The 16,645-nt window shown below is 50.7% G+C and overlaps 7 protein-coding genes across 7 annotated transcripts; 2 read left to right on the top strand and 5 right to left on the bottom strand.

The window, feature by feature from the left end:
- Nucleotides 1-775: 775 nt before the first annotated feature.
- On the bottom strand, nt 776-2,947 carry VTN00DRAFT_8391 (uncharacterized protein; the record flags this gene model as incomplete). The annotated part of the gene is made up of 1 exon (XM_069435240.1): nt 776-2,947. The coding sequence occupies one exon, from the start codon at nt 2,945-2,947 to the stop codon at nt 776-778; it is 2,172 nt and encodes a 723-aa protein (XP_069285206.1).
- A 784-nt stretch (nt 2,948-3,731) lies between these two features.
- Nucleotides 3,732-5,884, bottom strand: VTN00DRAFT_8390 (uncharacterized protein; the record flags this gene model as incomplete). Its single annotated transcript, XM_069435239.1, has 3 exons — nt 3,732-5,656; nt 5,709-5,807; nt 5,863-5,884. 3 exons carry the CDS (start codon nt 5,882-5,884, stop codon nt 3,732-3,734), a joined length of 2,046 nt encoding a protein of 681 aa, XP_069285205.1.
- Nucleotides 5,885-6,158: 274 nt separating this feature from the next.
- On the top strand, nt 6,159-7,636 carry VTN00DRAFT_8389 (uncharacterized protein; the record flags this gene model as incomplete). The annotated part of the gene is made up of 5 exons (XM_069435237.1): nt 6,159-6,300; nt 6,354-6,418; nt 6,474-6,676; nt 6,726-7,348; nt 7,398-7,636. 5 exons carry the CDS (start codon nt 6,159-6,161, stop codon nt 7,634-7,636), a joined length of 1,272 nt encoding a protein of 423 aa, XP_069285204.1.
- Nucleotides 7,637-7,704: 68 nt separating this feature from the next.
- On the bottom strand, nt 7,705-9,030 carry VTN00DRAFT_8388 (uncharacterized protein; the record flags this gene model as incomplete). The annotated part of the gene is made up of 2 exons (XM_069435236.1): nt 7,705-8,516; nt 8,916-9,030. 2 exons carry the CDS (start codon nt 9,028-9,030, stop codon nt 7,705-7,707), a joined length of 927 nt encoding a protein of 308 aa, XP_069285203.1.
- A 1,474-nt stretch (nt 9,031-10,504) lies between these two features.
- Nucleotides 10,505-10,906, top strand: VTN00DRAFT_8387 (uncharacterized protein; the record flags this gene model as incomplete). Its single annotated transcript, XM_069435235.1, has 1 exon — nt 10,505-10,906. The coding sequence occupies one exon, from the start codon at nt 10,505-10,507 to the stop codon at nt 10,904-10,906; it is 402 nt and encodes a 133-aa protein (XP_069285202.1).
- A 389-nt stretch (nt 10,907-11,295) lies between these two features.
- VTN00DRAFT_8386 (uncharacterized protein) lies at nt 11,296-12,708 on the bottom strand (the record flags this gene model as incomplete). The annotated part of the gene is made up of 7 exons (XM_069435234.1): nt 11,296-11,465; nt 11,551-11,696; nt 11,755-11,810; nt 11,879-12,160; nt 12,233-12,337; nt 12,418-12,564; nt 12,640-12,708. 7 exons carry the CDS (start codon nt 12,706-12,708, stop codon nt 11,296-11,298), a joined length of 975 nt encoding a protein of 324 aa, XP_069285201.1.
- Nucleotides 12,709-13,712: 1,004 nt separating this feature from the next.
- VTN00DRAFT_8385 (uncharacterized protein) lies at nt 13,713-15,048 on the bottom strand (the record flags this gene model as incomplete). The annotated part of the gene is made up of 2 exons (XM_069435233.1): nt 13,713-14,420; nt 14,518-15,048. 2 exons carry the CDS (start codon nt 15,046-15,048, stop codon nt 13,713-13,715), a joined length of 1,239 nt encoding a protein of 412 aa, XP_069285200.1.
- Between the last annotated feature and the right edge of the window lie 1,597 nt (nt 15,049-16,645).

Raw genomic sequence — 16,645 nt, 5'->3', positions numbered from 1 at the left:
AGCGGGGTTGGTTTTAACAACTCTCCGTACCTGAAACGGGGATACCCTCTTCCCCCGCATGCACGTGACGATATGATATGCAGGCCCAGCCCATGTCAGCATGGATGTCAGCCGCGCAGGGGCCTTGGGGGCTCGAGCACACTGGCAGGGAAACCGAAAAGCTGGGGTTGAGGTTTTTGTCGGGGAGTTAACGGGAATGTTGGCTTCGGGGAGTTAGGGAAGGGAGAGACCTTCATGCGGCCGGTCGGGTGTGTGGTTCCGATCGATACTTGTGGTGAGGAAGGATGCCTGAGGCGAGGAAGGGATGAGCGGACGGAGGAGCCGATGCTGGCTGTATGTACTGGGTGCAGTCTAGTGTTTTGTTGTTTGTGGGGTATGTATGCTTTGATGTCTAAGCGTAGTCATAATGATAGTCGTGGTAGGAAAGCGGTTTGTTGATGGAGGGGAGCTGGCGGTTCCGGAGGAGTATTCCCTCTGATGTATTTACTAACTCCTACAATCCTGTGCTATCTATCCTAAGTATTCTATCGCGGTGGACGTTAATTGTCATTTCTACACTCTATTCAAATGGCAGCGTAGAGATGTTTTAGATTTGTTTATAACTGCCAGATCGTTCACCCCATCTAGGCATCGTTTATTATCGAAATTTCGAACGCTAGACGATGATACCATCTCATACCCAGAACAAAGACATACGGAAAATGATAACTTATAACTGATAACTTATAACTGATCATTAATAGTGCATGCGCTCGGAGGGCCATCACAGGTTCGGTCATTCCGCTTCCTGTTCCTGTTCCGTCGTCGCATTTCCCTCATCGGGATTCGACTCGCCACCGGTTCCAGCTCCAGACACTCCCCGCGAAGAGTACAAACCAGGATGGACTCTCTTCAGGTGCAGATTCAGGTTCCACGTCCGCGAGAAGCCATTCACGTGTCGGGGACACTTCTTGACCGGACAGACCAGGTCCTCCTTTGTGCGTCTCCTGCTTCTGCTTCCTCTTCGGGAATCGGGCACGACTATTTCGGTGACGTCCTTATCTTTTGCTGCTGCTGCTGTCGTAGTAGTAGAGACATCGTCCCGCTTCGCAGATACAGGACGGGCCCGCGATCGTGATCGCGACACGGACGGTGCTGGCTGCGACCGCGGCGGTTTCTGCTCCTTCTCTTCCTCCTCAACACCCTCGATGTACTGCCAGACCCGTTCCCCTCGACGTCCGCCCTTGACCTGTACTCGCTGCACGCTGCCTTCCTCGAGTGTATGGAAGACCATGTCTTCCCCGAAGAGGTCGGCGCATCTGCGCGCGGCGCGCATCACGGCCGCTGAGGGCCAGCCCATCATGGAAGCGATCCCGAGGACGTCGCTCCAGTCGCGCAGGCCGAGTCGGAGGCGTTGGTATGAGCCGTACCGTCGTGCACAGCGTGATGCTCGAGAGGAGGTGTTCGACTCGTCGAAGGAGGTTGCCGCGGCTGAGCCTTCTTCTGACTCGTGGTCGTCACTGGGAGATTCCATCCTCTCTGCTCCGGAGACGGGTCCCGTGCGTGTTCTTTTTCGCCCTCTCGACTGGCTTCGTTCAGCAGCGCCTTCGGTTCTCCTTCGCTTCCTGGGAGATATGTAGCGACTGGATGCGACGCTCTCTGTATCCGTCATCATTTCGCTGGCGGAGCTGTCGTCCGGAGCCATGCTCGCTTTGCGGGCATTATGTAGACCCATCAGAAGGTTGTCTAATCGCATGATAATCTGCCGCGCAAGGGGCCGTAGTTGCCGTCGTGACTTGTCATCATCTGTTGAGACGACGGGACGGTATTCGACGTTGTCTTCATGTAATTCTAGATCGGGATCGGTTTTCCAGCCAGATTCTCCTTCTTCCTCATCGTTGTAGGTATTCTTCCGCGTAGCGTCGCCAGCACCATCCTCTTCATCTTTAAACTGTGATGGATCCTTCTTCTGCGACGCCTCACCTCCCCCACCGCCGTACATCCACTCCCTAGCTCGAAACCTCTCCTTCGCGATCCTCATCATCACCGCGATCAGATTCTCCTCCAGATCCGCGCTCGGTCTCAGATCCGGCTGCATCCGCAGCGTCCACTTCTCGTCCTCATCACCCTTCTCCATCGCCATCATCCGTGCGTACTCGTCTGCCCTGGGGACCTCATTCGCAGGCATAGGCCAAGCGGTCCATCGTGCGGGAGGAGCGAACGGCGCGTCCTCATCCTCATCCCGATGATAATGCGGGCGATTTTCCTCCACGGATCTCTGCCTCAGCTCCCGCGCCCTTTTCCGGAGTGCATAGGCGTTGAATAGGTGAGCGGAAAGATCTCTGGCGCGGATGTTTTCGAGGGCTTCCGCGTTCTGTCGTTCCTCTTGGGTCCAGAAGCGCCACGTTGATGCGGGGCCGTGGTACCGGTTTGGACGGTATGAAGGCGGAGAAGATGGTGGTGGTGATGAGCGATAAGGGGGATATGTGCTGTCATAGTCGTAATCGTAGCTTGCTCTGACGGATTGCTTCCCTTTCCTTTTCTCTTTTCTAGTAAGGTCGTCTTCGTAGGAGTAGTCGCGCAGTTGCTCATGATCACGACTACGGTCACGATCCCCTGCTTCTTGTTCTCGGTCTCCATCTCCGTCCGACATAACCACGTCTTCATCCTCATCGCTTCCCTCGTACGTCGCGTCATCAGAATCATCCGCCATGGGAGGGAGATTCTCGTTCAACACATCCTCAATCTCATCCCTCTCTTCGTCATCTTCCTCTCCCTCTTGCTCCAGTCGTTCCTCATCCTGGCGCTGGTGGTAGTCATCCTCTTCAGGGTAAGGCTGGAAGTCCACGTCCACATTCCGACTGCTCGAGCCGAACATCGACCGATACGGCTGTGCGGACTGGGGCGGGGTGAAGCGCTCAGAGAACTGAGCCCCTGGCTGGTGGCTGGGTGGTGAGGATGCGGACATGTTTGAAGCTTCTGAACTCTATTCGCGAATTGAAAGAAAGAAAAAGTTAAAGTGCTAAGGAAGGAGGTGAAAGTCACGGTGTGTAGATCATTTTGTGGGAAAAGTGTACATTTTTGTTTGGTGCTTTCCAAGGTTCTTTTGCATTAAAGCACAAGGGTCATGAGACAGTGGTATGCTAAACAATAGCAGACACTATTTGAGAATTTCTCTCTTCAGCGGCGGATAAGATAAAAAGATAGAAAATCCATCCAAAATCGTTCAACACGCAGACTAATAACTGTCGAAGATGGGTATATTATGAAATAACATCCACAAATTGAAAATTCCAATCTTAAAGGCAATATATGAATAGCGGGCGTATGTTGACAGAGCACGACCCGGGAAAGTCATACTGTAACTGAAGTCAAACAAAGGTACCTCTGAAAATGAGGATCACGTGATTTCATAAGGTTGCCCAGGCGGCCTCCAAGGGTCCATAAATCTGTGTTAAGACTTAGTTGTAGCAGGTAGTAAAAGGAACATTGATAATATCTTTGTCTCAATGCAGCTTATATTTATATTGCTCTTGTCATTTCCGTATGTAGAATGGAATGGGACTCGGCACTCAAAGCGCAGAATCCGGCCCCGGCAGGATCTTAGATACACTAGAGCTACAGTACATGCAGAATCATGAAGATCACCGTCGGCAAAAATTCAAAACTAACCTCGAAAGAAATAGAGCACTTCCAAACACCAAGGATATCATTTTTCAACAAAGATACAACTTTTTTGTTCATTCCATTTTTCACGCCTTGCCTGTCGCCTTCTCGATCTTTCTCCTCTTGCTCCGCAGCTTCTGGGCCTCCTCGTCCCGCTTCTTGTTCGAGTACAGCATCTTATCCAGCAGCTTGCGCTTCTTCCGGCTCATCATCATCTTCTGTCTCTCCAGCTCCTCTTCCTGCTTGCGCTTCTGCGCCGCAAGCTTCTTCGCCTGAGAGGACTTCTTCTTCGAGCCGTCAGCCTTCTTGTCCGCGCCGCTAGCGGAGAAGGGAAGACCAGCGGCTTCAGCCTCGAGTTCCTTCTGGTGCTGTTTCCGAGTAGCCTCTTCCTCGTCTTCAGACTCAGATCCCTCCTCCTCTGCCTCGTGATCGAAGCCGCCGAATTCCTCATCTTCCTCGCTCTCGTCTTCATCGTCATCGTCAGTAACAGCAACGTCCATACCGCCATCGACTGATTCGTCTTCAGATTCATCTTCCTCCGACTCTTCCTCAGTCTTAGCGCGAGACTTCTTGTCCTTGGGCGCATCCTCCATCTCCTCATCACTGTCCTCCTCCTCTTCCTCTTCAGCTGCGCGCTCAGCCTCACCCTCTTCTTCCTGCTCAGCAAGGCTGGCCCGAGGATCGTATGCACCCTTGCTAGGCTTGACCCATGGGCTCAGGTGAGGAGGCAGTGTAGCTCCTGGTGCATACAGGTCTGGTCGCAGAAGCTTTCCTTCGTTGATGCAATCCCAGACCCACTGGGGCTGAACGTAGGTTCTCCCAGGCACACGTGTGCCGGGCTTGACCTTTTGCACAGCAACATCCTGCGGCGCATTTGGAATAGCAGGCAGCGAAGACTCGGGAAGTGCTGGTCGATCAACGATCTGATGAGTGATTCGGGGGTCAGATTCGTCAGTTGTGAAAGAACCATCACCCAGAGTCGCATCCCAGCCGATCCGCTTGCAGCCAAATGCACGTAGTATGAATTCCAATGGAGCCCTTGGCGCCTCTCGAGAAATGTAAAATGTGAAGGGGGCGAATAATGATGCAGCCTCGTTACTACTCATGTCGGGTTGGGGCAGAGTGTCGGCTTCCGGTGCCGCGGGCTCGAACTTGTCAATTCCATCGTTGTCCTCTTCCTGCGCCTCGACTTGTTGCTCCTCCTGCTCTTGATCCAAGTTTGCATTCTTAACCACGCTGTCGACTTTGTTCTGGATCTCGCGCGAGACTTGCTTGTCTTCGTGTCCATTCGACTTGGCCTCAATCGCCTTCACCTCTCCCACTTTGCGGCCTTCAAGGGTGAATGCAGCCAGCTCAGCGCCATTCTCGTCACTCCTAACATCGAACTTGGGCGGGTAGACCAAGCCAATAGAGTTGTAGAGTCTGAAGTTGACAAAGCCAAGCAGGGTGGTGTAGAACTCGACGAAGGTGGCCATTATCCGGTAATCGACATCTCCACTAACTCTCTGGACGAATCGGTACGGGACAAGCCACATGATATCCTGACCCTGAATAGTAGCCTGGTAGTAGATACCCTTGATCGAGAGGAACGACTTTCGAAGCGAATGGGTAGCAATCAGATAATGCTGGAACTCGTGACAAAGGCGCTGGCAGAGCGCAATGGTCTTTGGTGGGACATTCGTGGTGGAAGGCAGGTTGGCAAACAGGAACAGGAGCGACAGACAGTCATCCAGGTCTCTCAGAGCATCGATGAAGGTCGGGTAGCGCTCCTTGATAATGTGATCGAGAGTGATCTTGGGAGCGTTGTTCTTCTCTAACCGGGCCGCATCGCCAACTTCTCCACGGCCCAGCGACCGGGCGATCTTTTTCGCGAGCGCCTTCTGCTCACGGAATTTGTTAAGCAGCGGCTCATGGAGAAGATACTGGATATCTCTGGTGTAGTAAAAGGTGGTGTTTGGCGTCGCGGTTTTGGACGCCTTCTTCTTGTTACGAGGCTCTCGAGGGTAGATTCCTACAAGAACACAATTAGCGATAGCCATGAGATAACACAAATTTTTGCATACCTTTGAAGATACATAGTCTCCGGAAATCAGGCAGTGAAATCTGGAGCTTGCGCACGGCCTGGGTTCTGGTAATGTAGTTCTTGGCTTGACCAGAGGTCCCTGAAAATTTTGTCAGCACATTTCCCCCATATCATTGACGTCCTAACAAACGCACCCTTCTTCTTGATCCTCGCCATCTTGCGTGGTTTGGCGGCGTCGAGGAGTTCGAGAGTCGATGCTGCCGATAACGAAAAAGTTATCGCGAGACTTTTCTGGTGCGGGTCGGAGAAAAGCTCTGGGTGGTCCGTGCAGGGCGGAAGAGGAAGCGCGACGGCGTCGGGGCCGCTGCAGCTGCAGCGCTCAGGACAGCTGGAATCCAGACCACCAGCCCGCTCTCCGCCAGAGCTCTACTCTCGTTCACCTCCAGGTATCCACAAACATGAGGATCTGCAGCAGACGATAGAATTTACAATGCCTGTCGACAGGAGGAAGGTTGCGGTATTCGCGGCCGCATTCGCGCTGCGAGTCCTGCTGTTTTGTGCTTTCCCCTCGCTCCCTGACCTCTTGACCGGAAGGGTGGAGGTCTCTACCCCGATCAGCAGCTTCAAGCGACGTGAGTATCCCAGCGATCGTAGTGATTGTCAGGAAATACTCACAGTTTTCCAGTACAAGAGGGCCTCTTCCTCTATACTCGCAATGTCTCTCCTTATGATGGGGGCGTGTTCCACCAGGTAAAGAAGACCTAGATATCTCCCCTTTCCTGGACGTTGACTAATTATCGTATAGGCACCGCTTCTTCTTCCTATCTTTGCCTTGCTTCCCAATGCGCAAAACTTTCCTTTAGTGACTGGCATCCTCTACTCGCTAACCGACCTCCTGAACGCCAATGCCTTGATCACGATCTCAGACTCTGCGGAGTCTGTTTCTGGGAGACTACACACCACGTCGCGGAAGAATATCAGATGGGATGGCGTTTTTATTGCTGCAGGGTATGTATTGTCCCGACTTTGTGATTGGTCTGGTGTAACCGGTACGCAGGTATCTATTCAATCCGTTTACGATCGCGACGTGCCTCGGTCGGTCGACGAATATCTTTGCCAACCTCTCGATCCTCTACGCCGTCTCTAATGCCATTTCTGGGAATGGTCTCAACGCGATGCTTGCATTGGGATTTGCTTCTTACCTGTCTATGTACCCGGCATTGTTGTTTATCCCTCTAGTCCTCCTGTGCTACGATCGACACGTTCGGGGAATGAAGAGCGTCCCCTCTGCCGTTCTCTTCGCGTTGAAACACTTTGCAGTACTCGCAGGAAGCATTGCTAGTCTTCTTGGCGTTTCATATCTACTCACTGGGTGTTCCTGGGAATTCATCTCCGCAACTTACGGCGTCCAATTGCTCGTCCCTGATCTAACTCCCAACGTCGGTCTCTGGTGGTACTTCTTCATCGAAATCTTTGACTCATTCAGGGAGTTCTTTTTGGGCGTGTTCTGGCTGCACCTTGCAGGATACATGGGTGGGCTGACAATCCGGTTGAGGCGGCAGCCTCTCTTCGTGGTCACCACCCTCCTCGGTATCTTTGCGATCTTCCAGCCGTATCCCAGCATCTCAGACGTCTCCCTGTACTTCGCACTGATACCGCTTTACCGACATCTTTTCCCTTGTATGTATATTCCTCCATCCTCGAAAGGGTATCATCTAACAGTGACCAGTGATGCGCTACACGTTCTTTGCCGTTTCTGCCTTGCTGTATGCCACCCTTCTCGGTCCTGCATTCTACCACCTTTGGATCTATGCAGGGTCCGGAAACGCCAATTTCTTCTATGCCATCACCCTAGTCTGGAGTCTGGGTCTCTCGATATTGGTCGCGGACTCGATCTTCGCTGCGCTTAGGGACGAATGGGAGCAAGAAAACCCAGAAATGAAGGGCAAGGATGTGAGACAGATATAAGCATTCTGTCTCATAAAGTGCATAAATACACTGGGTATATTATGAAAATATTTCATTCAATTAGGCGTTCATACATCGGGCAGGTTCCCTTTCAACGCCTTTGACAGGATAAGATAATCCGGTTCCTTAACCGTCCCATTCCTTAATCTCCTTGGCTGCGGTGAGTACTCATCGACATCGTACCCAAGAAGGTCGTAGAACCGTCGTGCCACCGTATTCGCCTTGAACACGGTCAACATAGCCTTCTCCAGTCCAACCCGCCGCCCTATCTCTTCATATAGAGTCATCAGGTGCTTTCCGGCCCCTTTTCCCCGTAGCGTCGGCGACAAGTGGATCTCGTAGCAGTAGATAACTTCCTTCCCGTCTTCGTACGTCACCATGAAGGAGAGGAAGCCTAGCACCTGCCCTTTTCCAGCACCGGTTCCTTCTTCTGAAGGAGCTTTATCGACACCACCTTCGTGTTGCCCCGTATCAGGCCGCCCCGGTGCTAGTGCCGGCCGCAAGAGAATATACCGCATATCAGGCAACTTCATCTCCTTCCTCTTTTTCGCGGGCGACCACCCGATGCTGGAGTTCATGTAGTCGTTTGAAGACGTCAATTCGATGAGGTTGAAACATGCCTGGAAGTCTGCGGGTGGGACGGATTGTGCGGTGTGGATATCGATTATGTAGTTGGTGGTGCTGGGGCTGTCCTGCTCTTTGTGATCATGATCGCCATTGCGATCCGCTGGCTTGTCCTTGTCATCATGGGTTTGTTTTTGTTTCTGCTTAGGACCGGGAAGGTTGAGTTGGAGTGATGACTGTGGCACGTATTTCTCGATGAATTGGTCAATTGGGAGCGCATTGGTGCGCTCTACGAGGGGGAGGGGTTTGGGTGTTGCTGGGAAGTACGTGTTAGATGTCGTCGCATGATGTGTAACGCGGGATCAATTAATAGACCCCAAGAGGGGGGATAGTAATGAATTGTAGAGTGTATAAAAAAAAGAAAATTATCGAATTGATATGTCGGTAAATAGACAGATGCGTTACTGGTCCAGAATAACACCAGCACGAAATGGTATGGAAGAACAAAAAGTACCCGATAGCGGATAGCGGCACGCGTGGAAGCTCTTCAGCCTCGATCCCAAGGGATTTACGTTTGCAATTGCAATAAAGGAACGACCTCGAGAAAAAAAGGTATATTTTAAGAATTAAACAGATAAAAACTGAACCCAATAATTCAAGAAAAAGCAAAAGAAAGAAGGCCTGCAATGGTTTAGATACCTAAGATAGTACTCACCCTCTGCATGTTCGCGCCTTCGTTTCCCGAGCGAAGAAGAGAGAACCGAACTCGAGGTCGATCGCGACTTTGACTTTGCTTTTGTCACTCGGCCTTCTTTGACTGATGACGGCATCTGAGTAGTATATATGCTTTTTAAATGATCAATTGAAAAAGAAGTTGTGAGTCTAGGTAATTGTTCAGAGTTTCTTTTTTAGACAGGGGAAAGAGAGGATCGGTCGGAGCGCGTCGGCGTTTCACTGCCTGGCGGTACGGTATGGTATCGGTGCAAACATTGAAATCTTGTCTCTGATTGGTCAGTTTGGTGCTCAGCACTATATACCGCCAGCGTAGACCACGAGTCGATGATTTTAGCTATGGGAAGATGTGGTATTATGTTATTCACTTCGCAGATTAGTGAAGTAAGGTTAAAATTCTACAAAAGGTGATTGCTTGTTTTGCACGTCGAGGTGCCTAGATCACGGGGTGTTTTTGCAGATTTTTAGATGTTACAGTCTAATGATATCTCTAGCAGGTGCACTAGTACGTAATATAGTTCAAAAAAATTTAATAAACCGGCAGAATCGCTAGCTTTTTAGAGCTAAAATTTCCAGGAATTGCCAAGTTTCTTATAACTACTGCTAACACCATTGAATCATTTAACGCACACTTGAACACGGGGACTTCAGAAGAAACGTGTGATTTTGGATTTCTCTAAGACACCAGATATAAAGGTCGTAAAGACGGGTACCTTCTGATAACGTATTCTGGTCATAGTTTAGCTATTTCAATCTCTTTTATGAGAAATGAATGTCTAGAGCCTTCTGGTTGGCACTTTAGTCCTTTACATAGGTTTGATTGCATCCTGAGACCTTTAAGCCTTCCTGACAAAGAATTAAAGGTGTATTCCTTTAAAGGACAAGTCCGACAACCTAGATCCAGGAAGACAAGACCTTTCTGCGATCCTATACAACAGGACGCCCCACAGTGGTCCAAGGCTGCTTTATGCACAATCACTGGAGCCGCCGTCCAAGACATCATATATGTATATGTTTGTGCTGCGTTACAGGCAAATACATTTTTCTTGTAGTCAGAGGTGCCACACAGGAAAGGGGCCAATTGGGCCGGAACCCCACTTCCAGGTAGGCTATTGTCCCTATCACCCTCATCATCGCAAGGGTACGGCGTCATGATTGCCGTGACTTGTTGAGCTCCGGATGGCGCTTAGGAGGGGTTCATCAATCTGCAGGTGTAAAATGGGAAGATGCAAGCATGAACTGTCCCCTACCTTAATACCCTAGGTACCCGGTATTTATTGCTATGACAGGATAAGTTGTCTAGGGTCTTCCGTTGATAAGTAGGTATACCTGGGTAGGCAGCGAACCTTTCTGGCAGTATCCCTATCATTTTCAGCAATATTCACAGATGTATACTAACGACTACATAACGGGGTAGGGGCTCAATAGAACAACAAGCCACTAGGAGGCCCTTTCAAAAAAGGTCACTGTCGAGATGGATACACCGTCTTCGGAAAGCTCCATCGAGGAATTGGGCAGCAGCTTGGCAGTTCTTGGAAAGGAAATGTGCCAATCAAGGCCAAGGAAGAGAGGATGACTCGACTGCGGATGATGGGATGCGTGCTCTCCCTGTGGTCGATGTATCCCAAAGGAGACATCGTCTTCCAGAACGTGACGACAAACATACGCTCCTCGTCGAAGGTTCTGAGCCTGGCGTCTCCAGTTTTCGATGGGATATCCTCCCAGGGGCCTCAAACATTTTCAGACCCCGAAGATGACGCAGAGACTCTGACTCTCCCCTGTCGTCTTCTCCATCACCGACTTGATCCTGAGGAAGTCCGGACACCCCCATCTATGGGGCTTCTCGTCAAGTTTGCAAAATTGGGTGCAAAGTACTCTGCTGGATCGTACGCCATTCGACGTCCCGGTTCAGTTCGTGAGTCTACTACCCCATGTGCGAATGCACAAGCTGCTGCACAGCTGCGAGAGGGGTGAGGACTGCTCAGTGCTTGTCCAGCTATCGGCACTGAAGGACTCGCTGAAGAAAGTGGCAGTACACACTTGGGCGGTCTCCGAGGTAGGACCGCTGTTTTCACCAGTGTCCTCGTCCTGAGAAACCCCAGGGGTCCTCCTCTGTGTGAACGCAGTTGGCTTTGAAGCGAGTGGCAGAGCAATTTTGTCATCTGTCAGTGTTTAATGGCAATTGTCTATTTTTCCAGTATTTTATTGTAGAGTGTTCTGGATGTTAAAATCCCATTTACCAAGGAACTCCGTTGCCCTTATATGGTTACTAATTATATTCACATACATTTCTATCATTTATACAGAACCATCCAAGGACATGCCATGTAGAGGCCAATACCACATCCTCGCTATTTATTCATTTATTTGTCCTTCTCCCTCTGTTCCGCCGCGATCGCCTCCGCCCGCTTCTCAGCCTCCTCATCACCGATTTCACCGAAGATGTCAATGCCCCAGCGGGCGGGGACGTTGAATCGCTGGTTCCGGTCAAGCTTGTTGAGGGCCTCGAATTCCGCGTCGGGGATGATGAAGTCTATAGACAGAAGTCAGTTAGCTTCCAACAAGAAGAGAACAAAGACTTTGATATCCCCATTGTATATCTTGGAATAAGCATATACCTTGGAAGTTGCTCTCGATACGAGACGGGGTGACACTCTTCGGAAGGACGGAGGTCCCGCGCTGGACGGCCCAGGAGATGAGTAGGAGAGCGGGGTCCTTGCCCACCTTCTTTGCGATTTCGTGGACGGTTGGGTCGTCGACAACACTGGGACTGTTAGCTACCTGCTACTTGTTCCCATCGGGAGTAAATGGGGACATTATACCGAGGAAGCCCGTAGATGTTGTTGCCCAGCGGGCTGTAGGCTGTGATGAGAATGTTCTACATGACCTGGTTAGCAAGTGATCTTCTCACGGACAAAAAGTGGAATGGAAAAGGGAGCCACAAACATTCTCCTTCGAAAACTTGGTCAGCTCTGGCTGCTGCAGCCACGGGTGTGCCTCGATCTGGTTCACCGCTGGCGGGATCGTCGCCGTCTTGAGCAGCTCCTTCGTCTTCTCGATGTTGAAGTTGCTGATGCCGATGCTGCGGATCTTGCCGGCCTTGACCTGCTTCTCCAGCGCGGCCCAGGTGTCAGCGATGGGGACGTTGGCGATCTTGAAGCGCTTGGTGACTGGGTCGACGGGAAAGAGGGTCTCGCTGCTGTGCTCGAAGGCGACGGGCCAGTGAATCTGTAGGATTTTGTGTTAGAGTCTGTTGCTATTGAATTGAAGAGTCAAATGAGTGGGTAGGTATATACGTACAAGGTACAGATCAAGGTAATCAGTCTGCAGGTCTTTCAGGGTCTTGTTGAGTGCCTCCTCGACGTGGTCTGGGTGGTGGTGGGTGTTCCACAGCTTGCTAGTGATCTGGAAGATGCTGTCAGCTTAATTCCACATACAACTACTCTACCTTGCATTGAAAGTGAGAAAGAAAGGTGATAACTCACAAAGATCTCCTCTCTGGGAACACCGGACTTCTTCCAGCCCGCGCCTACTTCGGCCTCGTTCTCGTAGACAGCAGCGGTGTCGATGTGGCGGTATCCCACGCGAAGAGCGTGTTCGACGGCATTTTCGACTTCGTGAGGCTTGGAGAGCTGTAATTGTTTGAGTCAGTGTCAGCCTTTCGATCTTCAGATAAGTATCTTTGTTGGCGATTGGACTGGACTTACCCAGGTCCCGAGACCGATGGCGGGCATCTCATACCCGGAGTTGAGCTTGAATTTCCTGCCTAGAGACATGATTATTTTCGTTGTATCTTTATCGCCGTGATCTTATGGTCCTTGTGTCGCAATCGACTATCCTCGTCTGTGGTAGTTGAAGGGCTTGAAGGACAAAGAAACGGGGGACAAGTATAAATCAAGAATACGGAGTCGGAGTATGTCCGGGGCTATTACTATTAACCTCCAACTAAATGGCGAGCTCCTGCTGCCCCTCCAACTCCTCCAGGAGACACCTAACAAAGTGACACAATGGCGTTACAGAGGACGTGCTCATCCGCGGGGTACTCGACGATCATCGCGAGCAGCAATTCATCATTGGGCGGGGGTGAGTGGCAGCGATGGATCCATCCGTGCTAATGCTATCAAAAGATCCCGCTTTTATGACGCGATTGTTCTCCACCACCTCCCCCTCCATCGCTGCATGTCGTCGAGCAAGGCATGTCCAGGGAAGTACCCACCACCAGAACGCGTGTTTGATTATCGTTAGTTGTTCGCAATCCATGGAGTTATCGATTTTTTGTGACATGTATGCAGGTCCGTTAACAGCTCTTCCTGTCGTTAGATTGATGGGTCGTGCGGATATTTATCCGAGTCGGAAGTCACCTAGCGCTTCCGCTATTTTTGATCAGACACTTCGTAGATTGTATACACGTGTGTTATGTCGCCACTATATTAACTCTATTCTTGAGATGCTTGTGCTAGATACCTGCGGAAAATGGTGCGGGATTATGTAGGTACCTACCTAACTTATCTACTAATCATTTCGGGCCAATAGCCAATTGACATCAAAAATGCAGATATAGATGCCTATGTATGAAAGCCTCTCAAGGATGGCAGAGAGGAGAAATTTTGGTCATTACGGTGAGTAGATTGTCAATCGCGATGAGAAGATTGCTGATATTTTGTACAGAATTAAGTTTCTCCCTTCAAAGGTATTCAGAAGATGAATCCTGGTTCTGTTGCCCTGGGATTCTTCTGTGATAACGAGTGCAACTTTACAATAATACCCTTGCAGGCTACTCTCAATGGGCATACTGCTTGATCAGTGGCTCCGTAGTCACTTTCGGGAAGTGCAAGAGATATTTATACACTATAAGCACCCAGATACTCTCCGTCGCAACCACGTCTTGCAAACTCAACCCTTCCGCTACGAGCCCCTGACACAGGCTAGTCAGATCGAGCCGACTCGCGTCCGCCGGGCCGTCATGGGTCAACGCATCGACCGTCAACGCCCACCCCACGGGGTTATACAACGTGCCTTCGTGCGTATACACACTACCCGCGGGCTGCAGAGGGCAGAGAGCCTGGAACTCATTATTGCTGACCCCGACTCCCCTGGCGTCCAGGATGTACCCACTGGCAGCTGTCCCAGTTTCCGGTAGAATCACGTTGTCGGTGGAGGAGTGGATGGTGGTTGTTGGTACGTACGCAGAGTCACCACCATGAGCCCGCAAGGTCTTCACGAAGGTGGACTTGTACCTCTGCTGCAAGAAGGAAGGATTGCAAGGGATGGCTGGGAAGCTCGGGCAGAGCACGTCGAAGAAGAAAGACCCGTCAAACTCGCCGGCCATCGAGATAAAGTCGCTGACAACCCTGCGGGTGGAAGGCCAGAACGTGAGCGTCCACTGCATGTTCAAGCTGCCCTGGGACCAGGTTATGATGCTTACGTTGCCGCCGCCGCTGATGGCCGAGACGTAGTTCAGCGCGTAGGCAACGTATTCAGAGTTGACCTGCACGTCGTCATTCAACGCCCCGGGGGATGTTTAGCCATAGCTGATCCGCGAAGTCGGTCGCCGCAAGCAGTTTGGCGTAGTTGGGCGCGTACACCGCACCGCCGTATGTGCAGGTGCCCGGGGCCAGGATCACAGGCTGCTTCCCGTTCGCACCGTACGAGAAGTCCTCCGGGATATAGATCGCAGCGCGCAGCTGCTCCTCGGGTACCGAGTACGGCGCATCTAGGCTGCTTTTCGGATAGACGTTGACCGGCGGATCCGGGTTGGAGTTGTTGTATGAGTTGATTCTGGAATCAAACTGACCGACGATATTATGGACCGGGTCCGCCGCGTCGAGGCCGTTCTGGATGAGCTCAACAGCATTAGTGACTACGTTGGCTGTTGGCTGAGCGGCCAGAATGCTCGAGATGATGGATTGGACCTCTGCTGGGGACGTTGGGGTTGCAGTTGCTTGAGCTTCAGCCAGGACGTCTGCCAATACAGAGACTGCTTGAGCGATATCCATCGATTCTTCTTGAACGCCATGGACGACGCCCTTGACGATGTCGTCGGTGGGAGCAGCACCATAGCAACATATCCAGAACAGTGGAGTCGCAAATCTGAGAAAAGATGTTCGTGAGCGCATTGTGATACAGATTGACTTCAGCTTTCCAGTTTTACCATTTTTTTTTCAGGGGTTGAATCAATCTACTATTTATACGCGCTTCTTCTAATGCAATAGATGTGGGTCCTCAAAGTTTATTTGCCAGCGAGATTTGTTTTTTGATTACTCAAAGCTTATTTAGTAGAGGTCCGTGTGCTTTCATGGGTTTGCTACTTGCAGTCTTCTGTATAGGAATTACTGTCATAAGCCCTACTCTTCACCTGCTAATTAGCATCTCATTGACTCAGAATTCAGGTAACTCACCATTTATATAAGCCTAGATGGTTCCCATCCTGACAGCTACAGCAGTTGTTAACGCTCTGGTTTCTATCATCAGGTTGCAATGTTTGAAAATGATACATCAAATCTGAACAGAGGGGATTTTAGAATCAACACACAATGTTATATTTCTCTCAACCGGCACATGTCGGATGATATTAAAGATAGTGGGGAACGGAACCCCATCTTACATAGGATTCTAGCTATGATTTTTGTAGGTAAATCCGGCTGAACAAGATATATACAGATTATCCTGTCAGCAAGGTTCTGAATAAGTCTACCTTGTGTAGAGGCAGACGCACGACATCCCAAGTCTTGTTAGAGATAAGATTCAAGGTGAAGTGTAGGCCTCAATCTCAGAAACCAAGAAAGCGCCTCTTCTTGTGAGCAATGTGTACGTGGTTTTTATTATATATATATGTTTTTTTTACTCCCTTGCCTTGCAACGAGTCGTCCTAAGCGCATTTTACAAGAAGAGAACATCAAAATCGGCAAACATAAAAAAACACGTCTTTTTAACGCGTCATTCGACTCAGAGAGGCCTCTGAGCCCCTAAAAACCACCATGGAACCTCCCGATCCCCATGGTGGTGGTGTTATTCACGCGTCAACCCCGGCAAACGGCCGCGCGGCAAGTCAGCTCACAGAGATCCTGGGGGTCCCAGACACCCCGACCCCAAGTCAATGGAACATCCCTGGACCCCTAGGGCTCGTTATGAATGAGAATGATCAGGAAAATGACCCAGGAACCGAAGCAGAACCCTCAGAAGACCCTAGAATCCTAGGGAATAGCCGGACATGAGGTCAGGCCAGCAAGAGCCATGGGATTGTAAAGCCGCAACAATGAGCCACCCAGAGACCTCTAGGGGGTAAAGAAGTACCCCGGAACCCCCTAGGAGATATCGGCAAGCAACTTCAGGCCCTAGCAGGCAATATGGAGTGAGCATTGGAGCAACAGGCCCAGAACCAGCAGCAAGCACGCCAGGGAGACCTAGAGACGCTATGGACCCAGCTCATAGAGGTTATGGATGGCTGGAAGGCAGAACAACAGATCTGGGAGGAGCACCTTCTAGGGAGAATCACCTCCCTAGAACTAGAAGTCGGCAAGCTTCGTACAGAGCTCACAGCAACTACCCAGCGACACCCAAAGTCCCCCTTGCCAGCTCCCCCAGCTCAAGAGCACAGACCACCAAGCAGAGCCGCAAGCAAAACTACTGAGTACCAAGCACCTAAGGCGCCTTCTATAGGCATTCCCAAGACTGCAAGACAGCCAGTAAAACTGGGAGCATCTTATGCAGACA

The sequence above is a fragment of the Thermoascus crustaceus genome (assembly GCF_041956765.1).
Source record: "Thermoascus crustaceus strain CBS 181.67 unplaced genomic scaffold VTN00scaffold_6, whole genome shotgun sequence".
Classification (NCBI taxonomy): Eukaryota; Fungi; Ascomycota; class Eurotiomycetes; order Eurotiales; family Thermoascaceae; genus Thermoascus; species Thermoascus crustaceus.
This window is presented reverse-complemented; position numbering and strand designations above follow the sequence as displayed.